Source organism: Corvus hawaiiensis, chromosome Z (assembly GCF_020740725.1).
Source record: "Corvus hawaiiensis isolate bCorHaw1 chromosome Z, bCorHaw1.pri.cur, whole genome shotgun sequence".
Classification (NCBI taxonomy): Eukaryota; Metazoa; Chordata; class Aves; order Passeriformes; family Corvidae; genus Corvus; species Corvus hawaiiensis.
In genome coordinates, this window is record NC_063255.1 from 16,740,924 (window position 1) to 16,759,660 (window position 18,737).

Genomic DNA, 18,737 nt, shown 5'->3' on the forward strand with positions numbered 1-18,737 from the left:
TTCTGGAGATGTGATACATTTACCTTTATTTGTATGTCAAACAAATATGTACTTCAAAAACCAATGGTTAATAATTCTATTAAAAATTATTTTAGAAGATTAATCATAATTTATAGTAATTATAAATATATGGTTGCTTGTTTAGTGATATTTTAAAATCTCACAGGAAGCCAATTATTCTATCAGAGCTTCTAGAATAATACTAGGGGAATAAATATTATAATACAAACTGCAGTTCTCAGTAATTAATTGGCTTCCTATAAGCTGTAAAGCACCTAAAATATATCAAAACCTCCCATCAAGAGTCAGGTCATAGGTCCATCAATGAAAAAAAAGCTCCTAGAGCAGCTGGGCAGTCACTGAAGATGTAGGTATAAAGCTTCTGAGTAATCTGAGCTGCCACTGTCAGCTCCCAGGGGACTGAACTGCATTCACTTGACTGAAAATACATTGTTGATCAGTGAAACCTGCTCAGAGGAATCAGCGGCAGCACTGCATTCCTGCTCAGCCTGTTTCTCACTGAAATTACTTACAGACTCACGGTTGTAAGCCGTTTCAGCAATTAGTTAGACGATTGTTGTGCTCCTTGATTCTCCTACAGTGAAAAGCAGTTGTGTGCTGCCTGTGCTAACAAAGGGCTGTGGTCACTCCTTTGTGAGCAGCTCTCAGTCACCCAGGTCATTCTGAACCCCAAACCCGTGCAGTCCACTGCACTTCAAGGAGTGTACCTTTCCTGAGTGCCAGGGACACAGGACAGCAAGGCTTCCTCTGGGGTATTCCTCTTTCTTGAAGGTTTATTGAGGCCAGCTGTGATTATAAGCAGCGATTATGTTACAGGCTGTGTAACCAGTGTGTGTTTTTTGTTAACCAGGCAGGCTGTAATTCGTGCCCATCGGCAGCAGCTGAATGAAATGGCTTGCTTGTGCTTCAAGGAGGAGTGCTTGATAAATCAGATGTCAGCAATGGTAAGTGTTTCAGATGGTGGTTTTGGTTGAACCTGCATAAATTAATCTTAGAGATTATTGACTTGAATTGGTGATGTGGTGTTTCTTGTCAGTTCAACTTCTTGTTCTCCAAGGCCTGTCTGAGTCCTGGGAGAGGCCTCTCAATTTCAGTGCCTGTTATGTTTTTGCCAGTCTCCACCCTGACATGTCCTTGGGGAGCAGGAGACAAACAGGCCAGCCCTGAAGCCCTTGTCTCTGATAAGAGAACGTTCACTTATCTCACATCACGGGGCAGACTGTACTAGACAGGCTGTCTGTCCCTCTGATGTTTTAGTTCTTGCAGGCTGGGACAAGTAAGGCAATACCACAGAACGAGCACACCCCTAGAGCAGGACACTGGTGGCATTTGGCTCTTCCTTCTGGGAGCCTCTTTGCCTACCACACTGCAGGTGTGCCAACAACCCTGGCCCCGCTCACTCCAGTGCTCTGACCACTGTGGCTTGTGCCCCACACGCTCTTGGCTTTGGTGACTCAAGTGTTTCTTGGCTTGTCTTTGCCTCAGGTGACAGTGGTGTACCCTAGACCTAAAAACTGACACCTCCATGGCCCCACTGCTAGCCAGGCAATCCCAGTTCTCTGTTTCTCCTGCATCCCAACAGATGCATGTCACAGCTGTGTGAAAATCCAGACTACGAACATTTTCCAGTGAGAACTCCTGCCTTCCCAGTTCCCTCACCTTCTCAGTAAAGCCAAGCTTCATTACTGCATTGCATTATCAAACCATTTCAATTTCTATCGCAGTTCAGGTCTGAAGTACAGGGACACTTTCCTCAGGGACTTTGGAGTGGGGCCACCATGTGGCTTACTCACTGGGATTTCAAGCTGCACATATTACAGTTCACAAAGCAGCACAGGAGACATAAACTGTATTAGTTTTGTGGCAGACAATGCAGTGAAACAAAGCTATCAAAGAAGATGAAAATCAGACAAGATGAAAATCTTCTTAATTTTTTTTTTAGTCTTTTGAGATTGTTCCTCATAAGTCTGTTGGTCACTGGACACCAGTTCTCCCTCCCCCATTTATTTGCCTCCTGCAGCAAGCAGTTATTTTCTGGCCAGCAGAATTCTGACAAGCTTGCCAGGCCTCCCAGCAGTGTGTGAATAACATACCCTGTAGTTTTATTTCACAGCATGACCTTTTTGGGTTATGAAATGTGCTTGGGCTTCATGCATCAGCTTCTCTCCTTCCATTTTCAGATGGTTTCAACTTCTCCAGCCATGAAATTTTGGCCGCAGGAGAAACTCCTGCCAAGACCAGCCACACACTAAACAAAGCAATACTAAAAGTGCTTAAGAAAAATATGCCACAGCAGCTGGGCTAGTCTTCATCACTGTCCTGATTTCCCCACAGGACAGAGATACAGTGCAGGAGATACAGCTGGAGCACTGCCAAATAAGCTTTTGCATGATTGATTTTCATGCACAGCAGCTGAATTCCCCAGTCCCGGGGATGCTGACACCTCCCAGCTTCTCAGGCACAGACCTGTGAACAAAGGCACCAAACTGCTCTCAGTTGGAGAGCAGAGCACGTCCAAGTGTTCCCTTATTAATACAAACCCTACTTAAAAATGGATTAAAACTCCATACCACTTTTAATCACAGTTCCATACTGTTTTTTATCCATGTGACTATGGAAGGTAGATCGCCCCTGGGCTGAGGCTGGGCATAGTGCTGGTATTACTCATGGCACCTGCAGCCATGGCCCCATGACCTGATGGGAAATAAATCTCTGCATCTCTCAAGATTGGGCTATTATTTCTGATCCATAGTGGCCCAACTCACTATTTATTTTCATAATTGATAAATCCAACACAAGAGGTGTCAGGAACAGAGTTCAGTACATGGTAAAGCTGGGTGACCAGTCCCTGTACCAAACCTTTGAAAAGCTAACCAGTGTAGAAGAGTGACAACAGCTGCTTTATATATTTTTATTTTTAAACCACTATATGAGCTGTAATTTCACTCACAGATAAAACTACCAGAGTCAATGAACTTTGGTATTTAGAGGCACTGACCTTTGTCTGTGAGGGCTGTGACTTTAACAAGGAAATGCTGATTTAATCTACTAGACTGCAAAATGCTTTTATGTTCTGCTGCAGTGTAAAAAATATGCTGATTTTCTCCAACCTGCTGATACTGTTCCCTAAGCTTTCCTTGTGCCTTCCTCACCAGGATTTTCAGAATTTCATGACCATGCTGGATGAAATCTTGGTGCTGAAGTCAAAGTGTGTCCAAACGATGCGAGCCCAGCTTCAGCTCTGTTTAGCCTCCCCTGGCACTGACACATCACTGCAAACACCTCCACCTGTTTAGACCTTCTTTGCTTCCACATGCACTGGAGCAGCTATGGAAAACACCAGCCAGCACTTTGCTACACTTGGTGCTGCCGAGTGTGGGTGGTAGGGGATAGCTTTTGGTTTGATGTTTGTGATTAGTGTGCATTTTATATAAGGATGGAGAGAATTCTGAGTAAATAAGAATGACTAATTGGCACCATAAGCTTTGTGTTTCATTAATACCAGTAAACCACATTCTGAACAGTAACAATTCAGCAGCTTTTAAAGATCTCACCAAGCAGCAGGCAAATCGTGTTCATGTATCATAGCAGCTTCTCACATGTTAGAGGCAATTCTGTGTTGCCAAGTAAGGGAAACAACTTTGAAGCCAGATACAGGTCTGAACAGAAATGCTTAAAAGCTACCCAGAAGAGTGTTTGCAAACAGAAGCCAGGAAAGAGAGAGGAGCCAAGGGTTGTTACACTAACATGACTGGACCTTAAGTAACTGGAAGTCAAGGCAGGGCATGAAATGCTGTCAATTTCAGAAGGTAGCCTATTGTTGAATTAGTGCTTGGGATCAACCCTCCAGACCTGAAGGAGGTGGCTCTAAGTTATGGGTAAGGAGTGGTTTAGCAGGAATTTTGTACCAAAGATTGATCTGGTGTGTTAATAAGCATGTGGGTTTCATGCTGCTGCCCATGAGGAAGAGACTAGCAGCTGCACCTACTGCACACCACTTCTGATGCCCGCACTGTGTGGAGCTGAACGGATTTCTCACATGAAAAGGGGGTCTGTTTGGAGGCACTGGCATCCAGAAGCTGCTGATAGCACTGTTATGTGAAACTGGTATTTGAATGAAGAGCTATGGAGCCATCAGCTTTAGCCCTGCAGAAGCCCTGGTGCTGCATGCATTGCATCTGAACCACAAAGCCAGTCCACTTGCTGAAGGCACAAGTAACCTTGAGACATGCTCGCTGACAATGTGCTGTGTGAACGCTCCCACTCCAAAATTAGGGCTGTCACAGCACATTCATCCACATCTCCTCAGTAATGCCCGTGGTAGCTCATTCAAAGCCTGCTCAGTAGCCAGAAATGCCAAGGGTAATGGAACACTGCTGTCTGACCAGCTGTGGGTTTTGCTGCCTGCCTGCACAGCCTCCTTGAGGAGCCCAGGCTGGGCTGAGCAGCAGGACAGTAATCACAGTGACACTCTGGGATGCATATTTGGTGCAAATACTCCCAGGAATGTCACCCAGAATAGGCCTGGGGAACAGAAGCAAATCCCACATCACTGCCCTGAGTGTTGGGCTGATTTTAGCTCTGTTTAGTTTCCGTCTTGCAACCAAGACTGGATTTCTCTGTGGAGTTCCTCTGGGGTCTAATGTTATGGCTCTCAAAACAGTTCCTGTGTCCTGATTACAGGCAGCAAGCAGCATGTCACACCTGAACCTGGGTCTCACAGCCACTGTTCAGAAGCCTCCCTCACTCACCCAGAGAAATGAGGCATCCAGGAGCAGACTCTTGATATTTCTGCATGGCACAGAGCAGTGGTGTCCGATAGCCACTGGAGAGCTGTAAAGCAGTGGGGGTATCAGCAGTCTGCTAAAACCACGGAGGGAAGAGCAAGTGTTTAAAGCCAGCAACCCCCTCCACTTGCTGGGGCCAGGGAGAGCTTTCCCATGACTAAGGTGAGGGGAATACAAGGCAGCTGGGTAGTCCTTGTCCCTTCTGATAGCATAGATTGGATGTAGGACTTAGTTTCCCCAGCATGTTCTCAGCAAGCATGCAGCAAACACTGCTGTCAGGAAGCAGTTGAGGAGTTTTGCAAGTCTGTTTGGAACCAAGGAAAAGGTCAGACTGTAGGATGTGTGCACAGGTCACAGGAAAATGTGATGCCCAGTCAGAAACAGTGTGAGGGAGGAAAATTTTCCCTCCACATATTCTGACATTTGGGAGATGAGTATTGGTTGATTGCACTTTCAGGTTTTTAAAAAGCAGCTCAGCCAAGTATGTTCACAGGCATTTCGAGTGTCTTACACAAGCTGAACATTCCTAAGCAACACACAAGAATCATTTGCACAACCCACAGTGCCATGTCCTAACATCTGCAGGGGCAGTTGTGACAAGACAGATGAGTGACCAAAAATTTCTGTGAGCAGAGGAGATGTGAGTTAAGTCAGCTGCCAGATTTTACCCACCTGTGAATCCCATCTGATCTATTGTGAAAAAAGCAAGTCTGTCTGGTAGATCTGAGCCCCAGCACCAATTCCCAGAGCAGGAACTGTTTGCTCCCTTGAGGAACAGCCAGGGACAGAGAGAAACAACAAATAATCAAAACAACACCACGCAGTTTTCCGAGGTCTGATACAATCTTTTTTTTTTAAACAGGTTACCCAGCCAATCCACATGACTATACCATCTTAAATGTAACATTTTATTATGTCTGTTCTCCAAATTTTATTTTCTCCACTGAAGGTGAGACTTGACTAAAATAAAAAAAATAAGGCACCTGGCTGTGAAAACCAGCCCATCCTTGGCAATAACATGGACATGCTTGAAGTGCTGCACTCCATGAAGATACCAACAATGGGTTCCTCACATGCAACAGAAACTATCAAGCTGTTGTCAGAAATAGTAATATTTTTCTCTCCCCTTTGAGGGTTATTACCTAGTTGCTGATTTAATTCCTCTGTGAAAATGTGCTAAATGAACATTTTAAGTGTCATCCCCTCCCTACTGTTTGGTAGGAACAACTGCTACAAAGGCTTTCATTTCAACTTGAAGAATATGTGTGAAAGTGTCATAAAAGCAATCTAAGAGATTTAGAGAGCTTGGCCATGTACAATCAAATAAACACAGAACTAAAATGGATTCACTTTTGTATTTGGATGCAACAATGACTATTAATACTTAATAGTAGAGGCTTGATACTTTATTTCAATAGTTAACACAATTAAAAATAAAATCTATTTACTACAGAACTCTGGTAAAAATCATTTTAGGTGACCATGATCAAAATGCCCATTTGATTGACTGCAAAAGATTAAGTGGGGCTTGAAATCAGTACGAGCTCCCCTTCTCACAGGGCCTGTTGGAGTGTTTCAGAAGCCTGGAGCCAGGGCCAGAACGACCCTCCCTGGCCTGGAGAGCAGCCACAGAAAGCTCTTGACACGGGCTCTGTGCTCCAGCAGATCTGGGACAGGAGCCACGAGACCGGGCAAGAAAAGCCCTGGAGCACGGGGGCAGCTGCCACTCCCAGTGGCCGACTGCAGGATCGAGAGCCCTCGGCTGCCGTGGGGGTGAGGGATGGCTCTGCAGCACCAGAGCCATTTCCAGGTTGCTGCTATCCAGAACCAGGAGGAGAGAGGCAGCTCAGAGATGCTTTGGCTGAAAGCACAACCGCCAGTTTAGGCTCTACCTCGACACTTCTCACCAGCATTGCCACCCAGGCACACAGACCTCAGACAGAAGCTCTGACAAAGGTACAGCAGGGACAAAAATCAATGGGACCTGAGAGCCTAAGGAAAATTTCCAATGTCACAAGTGTGACCAATGGTGCAGCCAGTCCTGTCACCAGCCAGCAGCAGAGCAGCCTTGCTCAAGGCTCAAGCCAGCAGCAGGACCGCCTCACCCCCCCAATGAACTGTGCCTGGACAGAACAGTACCAGATTAACAAAGGCTGCACAGCACCCTGAACACTGAACTCTCTTCACATTGTGTCTCTTGTTACACACCAATTCCACAATTCCACCTCTGAGCCACCCCCCTAGTCCCCTCACTCTGTGGTCTTCTCTGACATGCCACCCCAGGAATACACTTCATCCCTTCAGCCACCCAGGGATTTAACTCCAGAAATGTCACTGCCAAACCAAGAGCAGTGGCACCAGGGGAGACCCGGGTGAACATGGTGGGCAGGGCTCCCTGGTATAAGACCATGCAACTTCCAGGTGCCACTTCCCATCTTTACCTCCCTACTCTCACCCTCACAAGAGTTCCAAAAGCAGAGTGGTTATTCTATGGGGTTAAGAGCCAGACCTTGCAGGGGAACTGTGAAAAAACAACACACACTAATACAATCAGAGAATATTTTATTCAGAGGTTCAGTCTAAATAGTTGTTTCTTTGCTGGCAAAGACTTCTTGCCCGTTCAGGACTGTCTGGTACCAGACAGGGACTCACTGGGGTAGCAATTCTGAGAAAACCAGAACAAAACACACAACTGAATGCTCACAGCAGTGATGGTAAAGCAGTTTGAATTTTGTTTTCAAGGTTTTCCAATTAATCAGGAACCCCATTTCCTCACTTCATGTCACATTTCTCACTGGGGAAGGAAGAAAAGCTGGGCAGCACCTGCACTCACAGGCAGCAACTGCTGCCCCATCAGCTGCTGAATGTCCTTCTTAAACAAGCTTTAATTCAGCTCCACCAGTAGAAACTGGTGAAGTTCAACACCATGGAGTAGGTGCAAGGCAACCTGCCCTGCTCCTCCTCATCATCTCCACCTCTCCTAGATACTTGCCAGCAGATTCCTCCCCTGCATCATTTTAAGTAAAGACACGTAATTAACACAGTTGGGTACCCCAAAAAGAATTCCAGGAGTGCACACTGGGCCCAAATTACATGTTTTGGTCATAGAAAGTTAACAACACAGTGGAGACAAATGCCATCTCCGTCAGAGTCCTGATGAGCTGAAACCTCCTACTGAAAAACCTACTCTGATGCAATTAGCTGAGCTCTTTTCCCCTCCAGAAGTTCAACACTGCAGCTCCGGGCTCTAATGTGAGTTCAGATCCCTAGGCTGGGGTTCTGCCACAGAACAAAAGTAAGCTGCAGACAAGCGCAGCACCTTCCACTACTGCAGCTGCAGCCCAGAGACCTCTGGTTGTTCTGCTCAACAGTGTTCACATGTGCCCACAGGAGCTGGCGGCACCTGGGCAGGCAGGATCCAGCCAGTTCCTTGTCTGCTGAAGCCAAAGAGCATGAGAGATGGGAACCATGACACTGGGAGTTATATCTGAGGGTTTTATTAGTTGTTCTTCTGCAGAATCAAAATATTTAGCAAATTAGAGATTCCTCCAGACTGTTGATATTTCATGTATTTAGAACTTGATCAATGTATAATGTAATACTTTGAACTATCAAAAACAACTCCAAACCTGATTTGTAGTACTAGATGTTATTATTATGTAATTCTATAGCAGTGTGAAAAATGGAACTAATGCAGTGAGTATATTTGTTTTAAAGAAAGTGCTTGAAAGAAACCTCCTGCATCACACTGTGTACTATTTAGAACAAAAAGATAACTGACATTCTAGCAGGGCATTGTCTTAAATATCCTACAAGCCTGGGGGATTAAGAATACTAAGCCCCAGCTCTCTGCCTTCAGGTTCAAGAACAAACACAAGTTGTAGATCCAGGTTGAGTTCACAGCTTACCTGCTTCAAGCGAGCTTACACACCACTCAGTATTGGACACTCGTGTCTGGCAGAAGTGTTGGATGCATGGGTAAAAAACAAAAACCAAGAGGACAAAACAAGATTCTCTCTTTATGCATAGTGACAGTTTCTGAACCAGTGTTTTACTAAGTTACAGACTAACTTTCAACCAAAAAATAAAGCTCCATTGCACTAAAGGTCAAATTTAACCAGGTAATCTGGACTGTGACACAGTCAAGTAATTCAGTACAAGCAGACAAGACACCATGAAAGCAGCTTCAAAGAACCAAAGCATCCTCGTTTCAGAACCAACTTAATATTCTTCTGTCCAACTCCAGTGCAACAATGAGGGGGGAACCATTCCATCTCTACCTATGTACAATTCCAGTAGAGGCTGGGCAGTCTCAACTCTCCATGGCCAAGCTGGAAAAAGGAAACTTAGGAAAGGACACTTTAAAATTTAATTTAAGAATGAAAGTTGACCCTCAGTGGAAAGAGAAATGCTGGAGTGATGCATGTGGGCGGGCTTGCTCAGTCTCTCTCCCTTGTATGCAAAAAGCTGGACTCCTTCCCGCTGAGAGCAAGTCACACTGGATGTGAAGGTGGCGGGGCTGGTCCTGCTCCGTTGCACGCCAAGAATCCGGGAATGTATCTTCAGCTGGCTCCTGCACGGGCCATTAGATCTTCCAAAGCGTTGTGTTGGTCATTGTTATGTAATAATAAGACCTCCTTAATGTCTTTTAGTTCAAAGCCCATTTCTTTAAATTGACTCATTAGTTGGAGAAGTTCTGTGATCTGAAAGACAGACAGCCTGTTATTTGCAAGAGAAAAGTGGATGGACCAGTGCTTGGTGAAGGTTTAGCACAGAGCCTGTCTTCAGCACCTGAACGTGCCATGGTTGTGGATTTCTCCTCCCCAAGCAAAGCCCGTTCCAGCTCTGTTGGGAGAAAGTCTGCTCGCACCAGAGCCACCAGAACTCTGGGCACAGCAGCCCACAGGGCCTCACCTTCAGTCCCCTCTGTTTGCCATCCTTCATTTCAAAAACATTTCAACCAGGGCATCAAAGCCCAGTCTGGGGGGGTATCTTTCACACAGAAGGATATTTATCAGCCTGGCCCAATGTGGCTCTCAAAAATGCTTATTAATGGCACCCAGCTGCCCCATCCAGCAGCTCCTGCTGCACCTGATTTTCTTTTAAAGTTTTTTAAAGTTATTTGGACATTGGGAACAGCGCAGTAGCCCTTGCTATCAACTGGCCTCTCAGACCTAGGGCAAACTTGGGGGGATTAGCACAAACCCCACTGTGTGCATACAATATTTCCAACATCAACTGTGAATCCTCCCTGAGCTTTGAAAAAATAAAGTGGCAAGAAGTGAGTCAGCTGATCACTTTTATGAACCCTCTGCCATTTACAGTGTGTCTGCTCCACTCCAGGGGAAAGAAAAATCCCAAACAAGCAAGCAGGTTGAAAATGGGCAATCAGGAGATCAGCCATTTCCAATTTTGGGGCTGAGCCAGTTGCAAATGTGTTTCTCAAACTCAGTTACTTTCCATCCTCACACTGCTACTGCTCTGTTTACAAGATTATCACTTGTCCAAGAAAAGCAGGAAGGCATATCTATGTTTGAGGGGGTTGGGTTGCACCTCTAAAGATTCATGCAATAACCTGGCACACAACAGGCTGGCAGACTTAGTAAGATCCTCCTGTCCTCTGCCCTGGGTACCTGCTCCTGCTGTACCTTTGGTGCTGGTAAAGCAGCCAGGCAATGAACCAGACCCCAAAACATGCATTTTCTAGCTTCTTCCAGAGCAAGTCTTAACCCAATTTGCTGAGCAGACAGGCAGATGCACTTGTACAAGGAAGAAAATTCATGGCCAGGGAAGCCTGGCAAGGTCTGAAAGACAATTTGCTGCTGCTGAAGTTAACTGTATATGTACCAAGCACCTCGCCTGCAAGCAAACTCTTGGCATTCAAAATATTATGACTGCAATAAGCAGGGTCTTGCCCCCATAAAAATGGATGCAAATGAGACTAATAGAGCAACACAGATGAATTCTAATGCATTAACAATTTTTAGTTTTATCAAAGCAACGATGTCCTTTGGTAGTCAGTTTTGGAAACAAGGCAGCATTACCACGACAGCCAGAATTACATCAGCCAGAGGAACTGCTGCTGGAATTCCCTGTCATGGCACATTTTTCTATTCCTGCACACATTGCACCCTCACCTTCTCCTCTGAACACTGGTGCATTTCCAAAGCTGCTTCAACAAGAAGTGGATCAAAGCCCTTCTCACAAAGCTGTCCATGTGCAAACAGGTAATCCAAAACCTGTGGGGAATGAAGAAAACAAACTGTGTTTGCACAAAGGCACTTGCAGCAGGCAGCTGAATGGCACCTTTGTACATGCAGAGGGGCTGAGCATGACTCTATCCAGGGCTTCACGAGGGGTAGAGATGCAGTCCTTCCTAGCAGAGTTGAGACACTCCTTATACAAGAGCTTGTGCAGAGAAAGCAGACAAACCCTCCTGTCCTACTGTGCTCTCTGACCATCCCCTTCATTCTAGTCAAAGCATCCTCAGAAGTGTATCTTCAGCCTCTGATGGCAGAGTGGGAGTTTCACTGTGGTTTTTATACTACAAGCTTTAAAAATGAAACTGTAGGTCCAGCAGCCAGGACGTGTCTGCTTTTAGCTTCCTCTCAGACAGCCGCAAGAGCTGATGCAATCTGAGAGCAGTCAGCCTTTGAAGATCAACTCAGCATACTGGCAAGTGAGCTGCAAATCCCAGCTCATGCACACAGAAACTGCTGCCAAATTTCTTATCCTCAGCTTTGAGTGGAAGGGTCAGGTAGGCAATGCTACGCATGGGAAAGAACAGCCAGCAAGCAGAGCAGGATTTAAAACTGCCCTCCCAAGGGACCTTTTTTTCCATTTGATATCACAGTTCACTCCAGTGCACAGCTTAAGCTGCTCTCCATGTGTACGGAGAAGGCCAGCAGATCAGTCCCATGAGCAGGACATGTCTGTGCAGCCTGCTGAGGGCCAGCACAGCAGGTTGGGCCATGCTCCCCCACTCTGATGTGTTTGTTTGAAGCAGATCCAAGAGCCAGAGCCATGCTCTGCCCAGCAGTGCTCTGTGCTCAGTGAGCTGGTCTGAGCGTTGGATGCAACGCTCAAGCGGGAAGCAGCAGCATCAGAATGCACACAAGTCGGTCAGTGGGGCCTTGCAGGAGCCTTTCAGAGCTGTCTTAGGCCTGCAGTGGCCAGTCTCTCTACAAGGAGAGATGTCAGCAGTGTGCTCAGAAAAAGGGAAGTTGGCTGGATTTCTGTCACATGGCTCTAAGCATGGCACAGAGCTATGCTAAGCTTCCTTTGGATGTGTTTGTTGCTCCTGGGAAGACCCAGAACCTCTCCCAGTTTCACACAGAGCAAAGGGCCCATCCTAAACTCAGCATGGCTCCAACCCAGCACCCATAGGTGTGGCTGACTCCAGCAGCTCTCACCAGTAATAAGCCCAAGATGTAGGCTGCAACCCCCTATTAGAGTAACTGTATTCCCCTACCCATTTTGCAAACCCAAGACTGCTTCCCAGCAGAACCAGCATCCAATCAAGCATTTCTTTGCACTGCACGAGCTCTTACCTGGTCTATGTTCTGTCCCTTCTTCTTCATGGCTTTCAGGACGCTCTCAGGCGAGTAGCCCATGTTGACCACGGTCTCCACACAGTGCCTCTCACTGGGGGAGAGGCTCTGCTGCAGCTCAGCTGTGAGACCACCTGGCCACTTCGTGCAGCTGCTGTTATTGGGCACTTTAGATACTGCAAAGTTTTGGTGGGTTACCTAATGGGGAGAACCCAGAGGCTGAGGTGATGATCATGTCCTGCATCCCCACATCCTGTTTCTGCCTAGTGCCAGAACCAGGATACCCCATGTAATTAATCCAAAAGGCTTTCTAGAGTGTCCTTGGGAAGTAACATACTGTGAGGATGAAACCAAGTAGCCCAACTCCCACCATACTCTTTTAATCCTCAAAGCAACAATCGACAACCCAGCTTCTCCACAGTGAACCCCTCTCCTACTGGTGTGACCAAGCCTTTGAACACCGAAGCCCTGCAACAGTGAAGGCTGGGATACAGCAAACCCCGCACCTCAGAGGAAGCACAGAGATTGCTTCCTTCACCTCAGGTTTACTCATCACCTGCGGTTTTCTGTACTCAAAGGAACACCACCTCTCAAGATTACCATAAACATGATCCAGTGCAAGCAAGGTGTATTTGCAAACTTACCACAGGGATTTCTGTTTCCTGGTAGTCTGGGTGTACCTGCTGGACAACACACAAATAAAGTAAGTATAAACATCATGCACCAGTGAGCAGAATTTGCTACAGCTGGGGAAGGAGGATTTTACAGAAGATTCTAGCACAGGATGGGAGACTCTAGGTCTGATCTTCTACATATGAGATGCTGACATTACCCATTGTGTGCAGCTACAGAATCATCATCATCAGGATCATTTCTCCTCTCAGCACTCTACAAATGGATTATACTCCAAGAAGGATGTGTGTACCCCCACAATAATTTTAAAATTGTTTATTCTGTCACTGTAACAGCTGCATGTTCACACAGCCCCAGTTCAGCTCCTGACCATATCTACACTGCCTGAAGAACAGTGATAATTTTGAAGTCGTTGCCTAAAGACTTCTCTTGACTTTTTGACTATGTGAAGGGGTAAGAGAAAAATACACCTCTTTTTTATTCCCAAAGCACTGAATTCCATACACCACACAGGAACACACCACACTGCCTCAAAAGAGCATGTGAGTTTTCTACCCAGCTCTTGTCCCACTCCCAGCACACCAGCAAGGCTGGGTCATGTCCCCTGCTGTGCACCTGCTCTGCTTCCGCAGAACCACCCCACCACTTTGTACAACCTTGCCCAAGTTAATAGCAGTGCAAAGTCAGGCCTTGGCCCCACCAAAGCTGCATATTTCAGTTCAATGCATTTAGAACTCCTGCATTTTAGATGGAATTAGAACTCCTGCATTTTAGATGGAATTAGAACTCCTGCATTTTAGATGGAATTAGAACAGAGTGCAAGAAATCACTGTGGACCAAGAACCACAGTTTTTAGTGTTTCTTAATACTTATGCCAGCACAGATTGCTTGAGAGGTCATCCATATCCTCCAGAAAGGCCTTTTTAGTGCCCAAACTGAATAACAAAAAACCCTCTATAGAAAATCAATTCTGAAAAAATCTATTAGGATTTTGATAAATTCCATTTGTTTGCAAAAAGATCCCAAACCACCACCAAGGAGGTTTTGTTCTGCATTCCTGGCCATCTCCAGGATAAGAGTTTCTTTTCTATAAAACATCATATTCATTTTGATGCACTGGTGTACCAAACAACCTCTTCTCATGGTGTGTTCTTCACACACATCCTCTCTCCAGGCACTTTTTCAAGGGCAAAAAGCACTGGAATATAGGATACACTGAAACAAGGGCCTGGAGTAGCCCTGAAATCAGCTGGTTATCAGACTGCAGGATGATGCTTTGCTATTGATACTGCAGCCAGGAAAACCAAACTGTTTCTGACACCAGAGATTCAAGAGTCTGGGAAAACCAACTCCTCCTACTCAATCTACTTGAGTTTAATTTCAACCTGCTGTCTTCATTAGTCATTTCTGCATCTGCCAAAGCTGTGAAAAATCAAACTACTGAGTTCCAAGAAAAAATAAAAGTGAGGAGAGGGGACCACCACAGCCTCAGAGAAACCACAGATTTATTTCCACCCACAGATTCCTAGATCCAATTCACTGGTAAAGCAAAAACTCCCATGGTAACTGCAAATTCAAAGTTAAAATTTATATCTTGTGAGGGGGAAAAAAAAAATCATATCACTGTGGAATACACTGGGACATGAGCCTTCTGCTCCCAGCCATAGAGATGACTGTGATTTCTTTCTACTGTTTTCATACTCTGAGGATTTTTGTTACATTTACTTAAATTATTTTGTTGCATTTACTTAAATTTCTTGCATCTCAGCCATCATTTTCCAGTGGAATTATATTGTGGAAACATAAAACAAGTATAATCTGAAGTCTTGGAATTTAAACAGAAAGAACTAAGTTCTGTCAGCTTAGTTATTTCTTGGTTCACTACTTCCAAAGCATAAATAGTTTCAAATTAATGAATTCATTTTATTACTTCTCCTAGTAAGTCCACTTTTTTTCCTCCCTTTGCTTCTTCCCTTACAGCATTGTCAAGAACACACCTTCCCTCTTGCTCTTTAAAGAATTTTAATTCAGCAGAGAGATTTGAATAGTTTGAGTGTAAATTCAGGCATCTTAATGCCAATCTATCTAGTTGTAAGTGATCTTTCATCCCCAGAGAAGAAACGTGTTCTATAACTGAGGTCATACAGCTCCCTCTCACATCTGTGACCTGCAGCAGTGAGCAGGTGCTCAGCACACTGCTGCTCCTGCCAAAGTTAACAGCACCGAATTTGTTCCAGCCATCAGTGAACAGCTGTTCTGTTGTGCTCTGTCGGATACAGTATTTCCCAGAATATTGTACTTCGCAGTTATGAGTGCATTTACCTAACCCTGAAAAGAGGTGGCAGAACAGAAGGGGAGAAGCAGCGTCACTTGTTTCAGAGGACATGGTGTCAAAGAAAAACCTACGGTATGCCACTAAAACCACAGAATCACTGAAACACTGCTTATACAGGACAAAAGAAACCCCCCAGATCATTTTAGAACTAGATAGAGTATTTGACTACACAGCTTTCACTAGGCTTCATGACTACTGGTATCCAGATCTGAGGTTCTTCATAAAAAAAGCCCACAAGCTTAATCTAATCTCTGCTCTTATTCACAAAGAGACAAAAACAACAGCCGGTGTGAAGTTACTGTCCTCAAAGTAATTTTAGAACTTGCAACAAGATTGAGGAAATGAAGAGTCAATCTCCCGTCTCAGAGGTGTATGGTGACCAACTGTAACATTAAAAATACAAGATGATCTTCAGGGTTGGTTTTGGTCTCCACCAAGCAGTGACTCCACCCTCCTTCACAAGAAAGAGGGTGAACACGAGATTTCAAATCACTAGAATTTCTTTTCCTTTTAAAGATTACATTTTTAAAGGATCTCAGGAAGAAAACTGAAACAAACAAAAAAAAAATAGGCTTACTTCACTGCAGGTCAACCGCAAGCACTGTTTTCTTCCCTGAGTGGCAGAGCACATCTGTGTGTTTTAACCTATTATTACTTCTATTCCTTGAGAAGCCTGCATTTCCCAGTATTTCCAGCAAACAAACAAGCAAACCAAGGAAGAAAACTAGAAGAGATTTGATTCAAAGCCTAACATCACTTCAGAATCTGATATACCTCATCTCGGTAGGAAAAAATGCAGGACTGTACACAGAAGATGCCTTACATGCTTAACTCAAAGGTGTGCAACTATCAACAACATATGAGAGCTGAAAAGCTGAAAGAACAATCACTGGAATTGGTCTAAAAATATCAAATTTGGGGAAAAATGCAGAGTAATAATGGGAGGTTCAGAACTACCAGCACAGAGAGCTGTTGGATTGATCAACTGGCCACGTAAATTAAGAGGATCTACATTTCACTCCTAGTAAATGAAACGATAACCAAAGCAACAAGGCAATTTAGAGGCAAGAGTTGCCTCTGCACCTCCACCTCTCCCCAGCAACCCCAGTTCTACACCACTCCATGTTTACCGTAGTCGGTGTGCTTTGAGATGATTCTTCTTCTGTACAAACAGTCGAAACAGCCAGGGAAGACAGCCTGGATGAAGAGGATAACGTCTCCCTACCACTGTCCTCATTTAGAGCGGAAAGACCAAGCATATGGTGTCCATTCAGTTCACTGGCTTTGCTCTGAGCACAGGTCTGCAAAGAGCTGAGCAAAGTGCCATTGCGGAGACAGGTAGTGCTGTGGAAAGTGCTCGTGAGCTTTGATGATTTCTGATCACCCTCATCGGAGTCAAGCTTAGGGAATGACAGGGATTTGATATTGCTCACTGAAGTGATGGGGGAAAGGGACACTTTGGAAGACAAGGACATCTTTTCACAGTTTCCCAGCTGTGGTAAAGTGATAAAGCCATTGGGTTTGTGAAGGGGTTTGAAGTCCAACGTGGCCCTTTCTATGGATGCCAGAACTTCCTCATCTTGCAAAACAGACTCAGACCCTCCTTTAGGCAAAGTATTATCTAACAGCTGGGCAACAATTGGCCCAGTAGTACCAACATGAATTTCAAGGATATTTTTTAATTCCTCCTTATCATCGATAGTTTTTAATTCCAGTTTGTCAAATGGGTCTTCTTCACATTCAAAATCAGCTGGGTTGAAATCTGCCTTTGGACGAGGTGGACTGAGGACCTTTTGCTTCACAGAGCTGCTGTTGGCTGGGGTAGGAGTCAGAATATTATTGTGCTGCAGGCTAGCAAGGATGGGATTAATAGGAGGAGGCATAGCTTCAGGGCAAGCTCCCTCTGAGAACCCCATCTTGGTGCTGTCCTCTGGAGCAGCTTTTGAGTTTGTCAGAGCTTCTTCTGCCTTGCGTTCAGCTTCTCTCTGGGCAGCCTGAATTTTTTTGATGTCTTCAGCCCACTCGATTGTTTTCTTTTCCAGTGAGAAGTCATACTGGATGGGGGTAGAGGGGAAAGGAGAGAAGGGAAAGTAAAAAAAAAAAAAAAAAAAAAAAAAACCAAAAAAAACCAAACACCAAAACAAAACATAAGTTATAAGGATCATAGCTGCTACTTCTAGCAGCAACATAAAGAGAAGAAGAGCTACGTGAATTACCAGGGACAGGCAACATTTTTTCACAACCTGCAGAGTGATGAAGCTGGCAGAAACCAGAACTACTTAATTTTGCCACTAACAGCAAAATCTGGCTGCAACCTGGATTAGAATACTGTATTTTGCCTCCTTCCTACATTTAGTTTTGTTTTAGAACTACTCATCATCCCAAGATCAGTTTCATAGCCCTCCCACCTTCTTCCCCCAGGAGAAGAGACATAGCAAGGGGAAGTCTAATGAGTTATTAGATGAACAATCACACCCTGATCTGGCACCACTGAACTACCCCCAGTCCACAAGTTCTACATATCATTCAGCAGAGTATTTTTGCATCCAAAGGCCAATATAGTATTACTCAATTTCCCCTAGAAGATTCCTAAGGGACTTGATATTTGAGTGTCACACCCATTGGTTTAGGAGGTATTTTAATTCTCACTCCAGTGCAGTGTCTCACCAGCCAAAGGGGATATAGTGGCTACACCAACGACAACACCTACAGGCGGCAGCAGATTTTGTTGTAGTTACTGATGTGACAGGATCTCAAAGGCTTTTCCCATTTAACCTCAGGTCCTTTAAGGCCAGATCAGCACAGGGAGGCATCTACTCATTACCAGTGTACTGACCACAGAGTGGCTTAGTTGTAAAGAGCAAAATTCTGAGGAGCCTAAATCTATCTTTAAACATCTACATATATTTTATACTAAAAAAATGGGTGGGAAGCCGTATTTCCTGCACTTTTTTTTTTAATGGTACTTGCTACAGCTGTAAAAGAGTCAAATTGCACTGTGAGATGCACAGTCCACACTGTGCAGAGTGTTGCAGTCTGAACAGGCACACTACACTGGCTGAGCCCCAGCTTGGCAGTAAAATGGAGACACAGCACAATTAAGTGAGCAACAGGACATCAGAAGCTCCTTTGGCTCTCCCACACCAGCTTAACTGAGTGGAAATATGGGTACTAGGACAATCAGGGAATTGTTTAATGGTTATGAGGGAAAAGCCATGATGTAGGATAACAAGGTAATATACAGGGCAGGGAGAAAACAGAAACAAGAAGAAAAAAGCAGAATCACCTACAGCAATCTGTCACACACAAAGTAAAAACTTTGTATCAACTTTTCTGTCAATTGGGACTGCTCAAGGAAAATCATGGATCCAAATGAGAAAACATAATTCAATTAGACTTCCTGTATCACAA

At 44.8% G+C, this 18,737-nt stretch overlaps 2 protein-coding genes across 7 annotated transcripts in view; one reads left to right on the plus strand and one right to left on the minus strand.

Annotated features, from left to right (window-relative positions):
- Positions 1-6,263, plus strand: part of KIF24 (kinesin family member 24) — a 29,411-nt gene extending 23,148 nt beyond the window's left edge. For 3 of the 4 annotated variants that reach the window (XM_048291392.1, XM_048291394.1, XM_048291393.1), the window contains 2 exons: positions 872-965; positions 3,177-6,263. In XM_048291392.1, the coding sequence (XP_048147349.1) occupies positions 872-965; positions 3,177-3,317 (235 nt within the window). In that variant the 3' untranslated portion in view covers positions 3,318-6,263. The remainder of the gene's footprint in view (positions 1-871; positions 966-3,176) is intronic. The other variant, XM_048291395.1, reaches the window with a different exon arrangement.
- Positions 6,264-7,353: 1,090 nt separating this feature from the next.
- UBAP1 (ubiquitin associated protein 1) overlaps positions 7,354-18,737 on the minus strand; it is a 33,854-nt gene continuing 22,470 nt past the window's right edge. For 2 of the 3 annotated variants that reach the window (XM_048291396.1, XM_048291397.1), the window contains exons 4-8: positions 16,457-17,380; positions 13,003-13,041; positions 12,359-12,556; positions 10,946-11,047; positions 7,354-9,511 (exon numbers count right to left, since the gene is read on the minus strand). In XM_048291396.1, the coding sequence (XP_048147353.1) occupies positions 9,371-9,511; positions 10,946-11,047; positions 12,359-12,556; positions 13,003-13,041; positions 16,457-17,380 (1,404 nt within the window). In that variant the 3' untranslated portion in view covers positions 7,354-9,370. The remainder of the gene's footprint in view (positions 9,512-10,945; positions 11,048-12,358; positions 12,557-13,002; positions 13,042-16,456; positions 17,381-18,737) is intronic. The other variant, XM_048291398.1, reaches the window with a different exon arrangement.